General features: G+C 36.1%; 1 protein-coding gene across 1 annotated transcript in view; it reads left to right on the forward strand.

Annotated features, from left to right (window-relative positions):
* Positions 1 to 8,669, forward strand: part of ZNF215 (zinc finger protein 215) — a 28,413-nt gene extending 19,744 nt beyond the window's left edge. Inside the window, exon 6 of the mRNA XM_003919793.4 lies at positions 7,831 to 8,669. Coding sequence (XP_003919842.1) covers positions 7,831 to 8,669 — 839 coding nt within the window. The remainder of the gene's footprint in view (positions 1 to 7,830) is intronic.
* The last annotated feature ends 2,955 nt before the right edge of the window (positions 8,670 to 11,624 follow it).

An 11,624-nucleotide genomic window follows, 5' to 3' on the forward strand; every position in this document is an offset into this window, starting at 1 on the left:
CCTCATCTGTAACATAGAGTAATAATAGTACCTACCCCTTCTGGTTCCTGTGAGTACTAAATGAGTTGGTGTGCCTAACACACTTAGAACAGTATGTGGTCTATGCTACATCAGTATGTGGTAAGTGCTACGTCAATGAATATTAGCCAGCCTAACATTGAATGTTATTCTATATTTTAAAGAAAGTAAATCGACTTTATACTAGAGTGATTTCTAGTAATCTTCCATTTTTCCTTTTTTTTTTTTTTTTTTTTTTTTTTTTTTAAACCTGTATCACTTATTTTGTTTTCTGGAAACAGTTCTCACTGTGTTGCCCAGGCTGCCCTCAAACTCCTGAGCTCAAGTGATCCTTCCTCTTCAGCTTCCACCTGGGGAACTTAACTTTTGCCTTAACTCCCTATTTTCATCATTTTTTTTATTCTTCATTCTTGTTAATACTTTATAAGAGAAAATTATTGTGAGATTAATATAAGTTCTAGTAAGTATAGAGAAATAAAACAAGGAATATAACTTGCCTGTTACTTCACTCCCCAGAGCTATGCAGTATACATTTTTTTTTTAAGCCATTTTCTTTCTTTGTAATGTTGCGTCTCTGTGGTTTCTGAAGATTTCTTTTCTGAAATTGTGGAACAGTTTTCAAAATTTTTCCAAAAGTCATCAGGAATATGTCATTTTATATCCTGCTCTTTTCACCTAAAATGTCATCATGAGTGATTACATACTTCACTAAATAATCTTTGAATATGTGGTTTCTAATTCCCATACAATATTCTATTATATCATAATATATTTAACCATCACCCTGCCCCTCCACTGTTAGACTTTTAGGCTGTTGCCAGTTTTTCAGCCATGTCTAATAACTTCCATGGGATGCCCTGTTAGAAGAGGAGCTTGACATTAAAGGGTATAAATGCATTTAGTTGTCTTGTTATGTTATGCCAAATTGTCTACAAAAAGGTTACACCAATTCATACTCTCACTAATAGAGTATTACTATCTCTTTATTATCATCCTAGCAAACACTGGGCATTATTTACCTGAATTCTTTATTAATTTGAAAGGCAAATTACTCTTTTCTTCCTTTCTAAGATAAATACCCTCTGTCCCCAACCCCATTGTGCTTTGGACCTCACTTCTCCTTATCTTTTCTCACTTACATTTTCACCATTTCTGTCTCATTTTTCCGTCAGCTTCTTAACCTTTTTCTGGTCATTACCAATTTTTTAAAAAATGTTTGTTTTACTTTAGGCATATACTATATCTAGCATTTCTCCCCATGTTATCCCTCCCCACCCTCCCTACCAGCCACTGTCCCTCCCCTACCCCCACCACAAACTGCCCCCAGTGTGTGGTGTTCCTCTCCCTGAGTCCACATGTTCTCACTGTTCAACACCCACCTATGAGAGAAAATATGCAGTGTTTGGTTTTCTGTTCTTGTGTCAATTTGCTGAGAATGATGGCTTCCAGATTCATCCAGGTCCCTACAAAGGACGTGAACTCATCATTTTTTATGGCTGCGTCGTGTTCCATGGTGTATATGTACCACATTTTCTTTGTTCAGTCTACCGTTGATGGGCATTTGGATTGGTTCGAGGTCTTTGCTATTGTACACAGTGCTGCAGTGAACATACATGTGCATGTGTCTTTATAGTAGAATGATTTATAGTTCTTTGGGTATATTACCCAGTAATGGGATTGCTGGGTCAAATGGAATTTCTATTTCTAGATCCTTAAGAAATTGCCACACTGTCTTCCACAATGGTTGAACTAATTTACACTCCCACCAACTGTGTAGGAGTGTTCCTGTTTCTCCATATCCTCTTCAGAATCTGTTGCCTCCAGATTTTTTAATGATCGCCATTCTAACTGACATGAGATGGTATCTCAATGTGGTTTTGATTTGCATTTTTCTAATGACCAGTGATGATGAGCATTTTTTTCATATGTTTGTTGGCCTCATATGTCTTCTTTTGAAAAGTGTCTGTTCATATCCTTCATCCACTTTTGAATGGGGTTGTTTGGTTTTTTCTTGTATATCTGTTTTAGTTCTTTGTAGATTCTGGATGTTAGCCCTTTGTCGATTCTGGATATTAGCCCTTTGTCAGATGGGTAGATTGTAAAAATTTTTTCCCATTCTGCTGGTTGCCAGTTTGCTCTAATGATGGTTTCTTTTGCTGTACAGAAGCTCTGATATTTAATTAGATCCCATTTGTCTATCTTGGCTTTTGCTGCCATTGCTTTTGGTGTTTTAGTCATGAAGTCCTTACCTATGCCTACGTCCTGGATGGTTTTGCCTACATGTTCTTCTAGAGTTTTTATGGTGTTAGGTTTTATGTTTAAATCTTTAATCCATCTGGAGTTAATTTTAGTGTAAGTTGACAGGAAGGGGTCCAGTTTCTGCTTTCTGCACATTCCTAGCCAGTTTTCCCAACACCATTTATTAAACATGGAGTCCTTTCTCCATTGCTTGTTTTTGTGAGGTTTGTCAAAGATCAGATGATTGTAGATGTGTGCTGTTGCTTCTGGGGCCTCTGTTTTGTTCCATTGGTCTATGTCTCTGTTTGGTACCAGTACCATGCTGTTTTGATTACTGTAGCCTTGTGGTATAGTTTCAAGTCTGGCATTGTGATGCCTCCGGCTTTGTTCTTTTTGCTTAGGACTGTCTTGGCTATGCGGGCTCTTTTGTGATTCCATATGAAGTTTAAAGTGTTTTTTTTTTAAGTTCTGTGAATAAGGTAGCTTGAAGGGGATAGCGTTGAATCTATAGATTGCTTTGGGCAGTACGGCCATTTTCATGACATTAATTTTTCCTAACCATGAGCATGGACATTCCATTTTTAAAAGTTTTCTTTCAACCCTACATCCTCTTCTAGCTATTACTGTCTTTCTTACCTCTTCTTTGTAGCCAAACATCTCAAAGTACTTTATGCCTGGTTTTCTCATTTCCTCACCTCTTTTTCTACATTCTAATTTAGCTCTTACCCTGACATTCATCTGAAACAGCTGTTGCTAAAGTGTTTAATGACTTCATGTAGCTAATTCCAGTAGATATTTTGGAGATATTCCTTATCTCATTTGAATTCTCAACAGCAAGTTACACTGTTAACTGTACTTCTTTCTTAAAATATTTTTAGGTTCTTGTAATACTTCTGATTTTCTTCTTTGTTTGGCTATTCTATCTTTTGCAGACTTAGCTTTCTCTAGCTTTCCGATAAATTTCAAAGTTTCTCAACATTTAATCTCATTTTTTTCTTCTCTTCTTGCTCTTTTCTTCCCTAGTTTGTTACAACCACAACTAAAACTTAAATTATTTTACATATATAGGGGATTTACAGATGTATATCCTTACCTCAGACTTTTTCTTTGGAGGTTTATATATGCCATGATATTTCTCTGGGATATCTTAGAGATGCCTTAAATTCCATGAAACCAAAGTCTGATAATTTTTTCCCCCTTTCTACTCTTGTGTTATTCCTCGAGTCAATGACACTGCCATCTACCTAGTTACACAAGTACACTTTAACTATTCTTGACACAACTTCTTCTCCTTCACCTCTCTAATGTTTGTTTCTATTTTACTTTTCTGTTACCTTGTGAATGTCTCCACTTTTGTCCATCTGCAGTGCTGCTATACTAGTCCACATACCATCATCTCTCACCTGAACCACCACATTGGCATACTTCTTAACTTGTTATTTTTGCCCCAGCTCCAATCTTTGAACCATACTGCAACCAAAGAGATAATATTTTGTGATCTGCAATTTTTAAATACTATATTGATTTCAGTATTTTATTTCACAGCATTCTATTTCCTGCCTACGTCTCCAATCTCATCTTGCACCACATCCTCCCTTCACTTTTTGTACTCAGGCCACACCTATCTGCTTTCAGCAAATCAACATCAAATACATATTAAGCATCTATATACTATGTCTTAAGCACTCTGGCAGGTGTTGGGGTGCAGTAGAGAAAAGATGATTCTGAGGGAACACATTCTGGTTGTCCCTTGAATGTGGCTTGCAGTCTCCCATCACAGGACCTCTGTACATGCTTTTTACATAGAATGCTCTTCTCCCTGTTCTTTACCTAATTGACTCTTATTCCTCAGATCCCAGATAAGTCCACATTTCCTTAAGGAAGTCTTTCCTGACTCAGTTCTTTTCTGTTGTACACTTGCACAGCACCTTATTCTCCTTTTACCAGTTTTCATAATTATATTTTACATGTATCTTTGTGAATATTTGTCTCCCACACTAGGCTGTATGTTCCTTGAGGTTAGGCATAATGTTTGTTTTTACCCTACCTTTACATCTCTAGCCCTTGGTGCATATAGGAATCAGAAAAAAAAAAAAAAAAAAAAAAAAAGGATGGATGAATAGATATTAGATAAGAAAGGTAAGAATTATTTTTTCGGTTGTCATTTAGTAAATGGCTATTTATGTCCTTTATTGATTAAAGCTGTAAGTGTTTTTAATTAATATATTAACATCCTATATGAATTCTATGGATCACAGTGTGGCAAACGAGGTATCTCAGAGTTTTGTTTTTTACTTTTATTCATGGTGTATGCCACACATTTTTAAAATTTGTGTCAACTGTATATTTCCCCATTGTTTTATATCTCTTAATTTTATACATGGTTTTCCATCCTAAAGCTAGCAAACATTTTCTGATTATATTCTAATTTCATCTGTCTCTTCATCTAAGCATAATAAATTAATCTGGAATTTACTTCAGTAAGTGTAACTTATTTTCCCAAATAGTTAATGCATTTTGGTAGATTAAAGATGCCCACAAAATCTATGTCATAGTCTCCATGATGATGTAGACTTTGCCAGTGCATAGTTAATGGATTGTGGTAGATTAAAGATGCCCACAAAATCTATGTCATAGTCTCCATCATGATGTAGACTTTGCCAGTGCATAGTTAATGGATTGTGGTAGATTAAAGATATCCACAAAATCTATGTCATAGTCTCCATCATGATGTAGACTTTGCCAGTGCAGGAAGATTTCTTGAAGCCAGGAATTCAAGACCAGACTGGGCACCATGGCAAGACTCTATCTCTATAAACAATAAGCTGTGCATGGTGGTGCATACCTATAATGGTAGCTGCTTGGAGGATTGCTTGAGTTCAGGAGTTGGAGGCTGCGGTGAGCTGTGATTGCATCACTGCACCCTATCCTGGGCAACAGAGCAAGACACTGTCTCTTAAAAAAAAAAGAAAGAAAGAAAGAAAAAAGGCTGGGTGCGATGGCTCATGCCTGTAATCCCAGCACTTTGGGAGGCTGAGGCAGGCGGATCACAAGGTCAAGAGATTGAGACTATCCTAGCCAACATGGTGACAAAAATTAGCTGGAAATGGTGGCACACACTTGCAGTCTCAGCTACTTGGGAGGCTGAGGCAGGAGAACTGCTTGAACCTGGGAGGCAGAGGTTGCAGTGAGCTGAGATCGTGCCACTGCACTCCAGCCTAGCACCTGGCAACAGAACAAGACTCTCTCAAAAAAAAAAAAAAAAAAATTGAAGTTATATGAAAAAATGAGTTGTATAGACATGAATAAAAAAGATTTACTTGGGCAAATACAACTGGAAATTCTGCTATTACATAAATACTACTAGGACACTGTTTTTGGCTATCTGTTGCTTTTAACAGATTACCAAAAACATAGTGACTTAAAAGAGCAATCATTTTATTAATTCTCAAATTTTGTGAGTTGACTAAGGAGTTCTTATGTTCTATATGTTGTTAGCTGGTAATGCGGTGTTCCAGGGCTCAAATGGAATGGAATGTCCAAGATGGCACATCACATGGGTGGATGCTGGCTGTTCCTTGGAACTTAACTGCTTTTTAAAAAAAATTGTGCTTTAAGTTCTGGGGTACATGTGTAGATTTTGCAGGACCGTTGCATAGGTACACACATGCCATGGTGGTTTGCTGTCTCCATCCCCCCATCACCTATATCAGGCATTTCTGCCAGTGTTAACCCTCCCCATTTCCCTGCCCCTCACTGTCTCCCCCCGCCCAGACCCCCAACAGACCCCATTGTGTGATGCTCCCCTCCCTGTGCCCATGTGTTCTCATTGTTCAACACCCGCCTGTGAGTGAGAACATGTGGTGTTTGGTTGTCTGTTCTTGTGTCAGTTTGCTGAGAATCATGGTTTCCAGATTCATCCATGTCCCTACAAGGGACCCAATTAACTGTTCTTATGGACCAGAGCACCTACATGTGGCATTTCTTTGAGGCTTGGGCTTCTCACAGCAAGGTGGCTGGGTTCTAAGAGGCGACATCCTGAGAGAAATCACCTTAAAGGCTAGATCCAGAACAGTATCACTTCTGCCACATTCTATTGGCTCAGCAATCATAGGATCAGCCCAGATTCAAGGAGAAGAAGAATAAACTCTATTTCTGTATAAGAAGAGTGGCAAAGGATGTGCATCCATTTTGATCTACCATAATCTGTCCACTGGCTACAAAATATCTATGTTCTTCCCCGTTGCAAAATATATTTACTCTCTCCTAAGACCCCAAGAGTCTTACCTATTATGGCATCAAGGTTGAAGTCTAGGATCTCATAATCTACATTAGGTCCAGGTTTGGAAGATATTTCTTTCTCTGAAGACTTATGAATTAAAGGGACAAGCTGTCTGCCCGCACACACCCTGTGTACACTGGTGAGACAGAGGCAGGGAATTTTATAAAACAATAGAACCAAAGCACATATTTGATTTGAGAGGTGAAGGACAATGGTTATTCAAGTTTTTCTTATGGATTCCAGTAGAAATATTAGAAAAGCATTGACTCAAACAAAAATGAAGACATCGAAGGAAGTTCTTTCGCCATGGAAGATAACTTCAGTCTCTGATTTGTTTAGAGGACTATGATAGTCAAGTGGAGATGTCCTGGAGAGTGATGAAAACAAGGGACAGTAATATGTGAGTTCAAAGCTGATGTGAGTTGGTCACCAATAAATGTTGGGAGAATAAAATTATTAGGCATACTTGAAGTTACAAGGAAAAAGAAGTCAGTGAGATTTAGTTTTTAAAAAATCACTAGAATATATAGTATAGTGAGTATATAGAAGCTAAGTGAGAGGAATTTTGAGAAATGATGTGAAACATTATTAAATAAAACAAATGAGGACAGGTGAAAGGAAGAGAATCCAGTCTTAATCAGAACAGGTAAAGTTTTGAGTTCTAGGAAGTATAGTAGAAAAGTACCAAAGCACTAATGTTAGAATCGGGAGTTCTTTTGAGGCCAGAACAAAGATTTCCTGCTACCTTATATTAGAGTTCTTTTTGTCTTTGTTATATTTAGGGAGTAGTTGCAGCTGTATGGAAAACAGGGGCATTATGATTGCAAGTTTGCTTTTCGCTTGTCAAGCTGTGGTGCCTGGGAATACAGACTTGTTCTTAAAATTATGATTCAACTGGTATTTTATAGAAAGGAATATTTATTACTGGTAAACAGCTTGAGATAAACAAGATGCTAGAAGAAAAATTATTAGGCAGAGTCTTTACACACTAGTTAGTAACCAGTGATAACTTGAATTATGATGTGATATGCCATCTCATTCATATAACAATATTTTACTTGAGCCCTATGAAGTTTAATATTCCCGAATACCTCTCCTATTTTATTTACTAACCTGCTTTTAACTTTTTTATACCATTTATTTCTTTTATATGTCTTTTTTCTAACCTTGCCTCGCATTTCCATTCTGTATTTAAGACCCGTGATATACGCATATACCTTATACAGTTCAACCTCCATTTCCTAATTAAGCAATTTCCCTTATAGTTCATGGCAGTTTTTATTTCTCTTTAGACATGCAGAGTATTTCTGGAGAAGAAACATCCCATGGAGTGTTTATGACAAGGCTTACCAAAAGTGGACAACCTTCCTCAGATGTCTGGAAAAATAAGGATTGGTTATATAGGAACCAGAAAAAACAGGACATAGATTTGCCGCAAGAATTTCCTGAAGCAGTCTATACTGAGGAGGAAGATTTTGAATGTAGTGAAAATAAGAAAAGCTTTGATATTAATTCACTTAGCTCAACTTGTGCTATACAACAGGGAATTCCAAAATGTGAGGGGTCTCCAAAATATGGTAAGTTGAAAACTCACTTCAAATTTAATTTAGACTCAGTATGTAAGCAGCATTCAGAAAAGGATGAATACGGGAATGACTTCAGCCTGAGTACAGATATTCAACACCAAAAAAGTCATACTACAATGAATTTCTATGAATGTTATCAATGTGGGAAAGCCTTCTGCCGAAGTTCATCCCTTATTCGACATCAGATCATTCACACAGGAGAGAAACCCTATAAATGCAGTGAATGTGGAAGATCCTTCAACCGACGTACAAATCTTACTAAGCATCAAAAACTTCACACTGAAGCAAAGGCCTGTACAAGCAATAAAAGTCGAAAAGCCTTCTGTAAAAGTGAAGACAGTAATAATCCAACAGTCCATTTTGGAAATAATTCCTATGAATGTGTTAACTGTGGAAAATCCTTCAACCGGAGTTCCTCTCTTATTCGACACCAAATAATTCATACAGGAGAGAAACCATTCAAATGTAAGGAATGTAATAAAGCCTTCAACAGGAGTTCAAACCTTGTTAAACATCAAAAGCTGCATACTCAAGATAAGTCCTGAAAAAAGAAAAAATGAAAGATTACCTTTAGTCAAAATGCAGAACTCATTCAACATCATGAATTTATGCTGGATAAAATCTCATAAATATAATGTAAGAAAACATATTATTTAAAGAATAATTATTTAAATAATTATTTTTATTTTATTTTAATATTTTTATTTTATTTTAATATTTTATTCTTTAAATAATTTAAATAATAAAGATTATTTAAATAGAAAACATATTTAAAGAATAATCTTTATTCTTTAAAGAATAATTAAATTTAATAATTTAAATTTAATTATATCTTTATATGTTTTATATCTTTAATATCTTTAAATGTTTTCATATATTTAATAAATAATATCTTTAATGTTTTCTTACAATATATTTAATTATTAAAGATTATTCTTTAAATAATATGACAGAATTAATAATGGATAGAAATATTATTGGATAGAAATCTGTTTGAAGGAGTTTCCCTGGCTTTCAGATGAAGCCATAAGGCTTTGGAGTTAAACACAGTATCACCATACAAGTGTTTGTCTATCATTATTTTGATATCCATTGCCCTTACCTTTCCCTAGTTCATAAATAGGGCTATAGCATACTAATATCCACCTGATTTATTGATGAAGACATTAGGCAAAGCCAAGCAATACTCTGAAAGCTGATATTTAATAAAACTCAGCCCTTATAAGAAGGTCACAAGAAATCAGAAGCTGATGAGAATGTAAGAGAACATACTAAGGACAGAAATCTTTGAATTAATGCCTAAGATAACAGTAACAGCCATTTACTCCACCCCTGACAATACCCTTTGCTGTCTTGGTGCTGAATGGAAACTAGAGTTGAGAGAGGGTTATCAGTTGCAATGGGAGAAGGATGTATTGTTGTTAATCTATATGTATTCTTAAAATCTGCATTTTTAAAAAGTATAGCAGGTCTTTGAAAAATGGTTTTGTTTTGTTATAATGTTGTAATTGTTATAATGTTGATGAGACAAATATCAGTTCCCAGCCAGGGACACTGTCTGTGTGAAGTTTGCATACTCTCCCCATGTTTCCAGGTGCTCCAGTTTCAAACCTCAAAGATGTACCCATTAGATTAATTGACATTTCTAAATTATCTCAGTCTGAGTTTGCATGTGAGGGAGAGTACCTGCAGTAGAATGGCTTCTAATCAGGGTTGGTTCCCATCATTGCCTTGAGTTGCTAGGATGTGCTCTGTCCACTCATGGTCCTGTACTGGAATAGTTGGGTAAATAATTATATTACCTGTATTTGTTAATCCTTCTTAAATGTGTGTACAGCTCAGATTTATCTTCATGTCTAATACTGGAAGCATTTGGGGTCTTTAGAAGTTTGGTGATGTTGTGACCAGACATTTGCCAGAGGAACTTAACTCTTGTTTGTATCCATTAGTCTATGGTAAAATTGATTTTGTTATACATCATTTCACTTACAGTTGTAGTTTCTAAGAACCTATTGATGATGTTCAGTGCAGACTTACTGTACCTTTGGGAACCTAGGTTGGAGAGACATCCATAGCCTTAGTTATATCGTTTATCCCAGACATGAACTTATTAAAGTGTCCTAATACTCTGTACACCAGAACTGTGTCTTCTGTAAACTACCTCAGGATCCCTTCTGGTTCTTGAGACAAGAAGAATGACTTAATCTACCCCCAAAAATTCACACTGGAGACATTCCCAATTAATGATGATGGTAGCTTTTTGTGAAAGTTCATACTTTATTCAAAGGCAGAAAAGATATACTGGAGTGAACACCTGTGATTCGTTAAATAATGTCAAAAATTCTATGTTTGTTCATACTTTATGTTGCAACATAAGTTTTATTAGGACAAAGCCCTATATAAGTAATTGCTATAAAAATTCATATAAACAAAAGGTAACTTGTAGAGGAGACTAACAAGAGAAAAGCACTCAGAATATAAAAAAATGTTAAATACAATGGTTTCAGACTTTTTAAGTATTCCACATCCAATATTTCACTTTTTAAAAAAATAAGCTGTGATTTTATTTTGGATGGTTGAAAGAAGTACTATTTTCATTCTTTATCTTTTCTTTGAACAATTAGTTGTTTGAGCCTAAGTAAAATGCTTATTTTTTTCTCCTAAATCTCCAAACTTTCTTTAAAAAGTGTTTACTATGTTCACTAAGTTTAACATAACATAGGTTCAGATAATTTTTGGAGTGCATTTAAAGTTCTCATAGAGCATTTATAGCCACTTAACATATTCTCCCAGCCTTGTTCCACAAGCCTACTATTTATTTAGTACATTGTATTAGAGTTCTCTAGAGGTACAGAACCAATAGGATAGATGTATCTGTAAAGGGGAGTTTATTAAGGAATATTGATTCACACGATCACAAGGAGAGGTCCCACAATAGGCTGTCTGCAACCTGAGGAGCAAGGAAGCAAGTCCAAGTCCCAAAACTTTAAAAGTAGGGAAGCCAACAGTGCAGCCTTCGGTCTGTAGTTGAAGGTCCAAGAGTCCCAAAGCTGATGTTTGAGGGTAGGAAGCATCCAGCACAAGAGAAAAATGTAGGCCAGAAGACTGTATCTTTGGAAGTCCAACTCCTTCTTGAACTGGTTTCTGTACCCTATTAGGTTATCCACAGCAAGTGGAAATGTATTTTTTTAAATTTGACTGCTCATCTCACTTGGTAATGCTTGGTGTCTTCACCTTGTAACATAGTGTAAGTGGTTCTTACAGGTCCCCAGACCAGCATCATCAACATCTCTTGGGATTTGTTAGAAATACCAGTCCTCGGGCCCCACAGCAGACCCAATCAGGCAGAAATTCTGGAAAATGGACAGTAATTTTTCTTGTAACAAGCCCTCTAATTCTGATGCAAGTTGGCAAACCTCTGATCTAAGCTTGGCATCTGGGCCTAATCTTACCAATAATGCTAACTGTAAATTTCAGAAATGTTCCTAAAATTGGCCTTG

Source organism: Saimiri boliviensis, chromosome 6 (genome assembly GCF_048565385.1).
Source record: "Saimiri boliviensis isolate mSaiBol1 chromosome 6, mSaiBol1.pri, whole genome shotgun sequence".
Lineage (NCBI taxonomy): Eukaryota > Metazoa > Chordata > Mammalia > Primates > Cebidae > Saimiri > Saimiri boliviensis.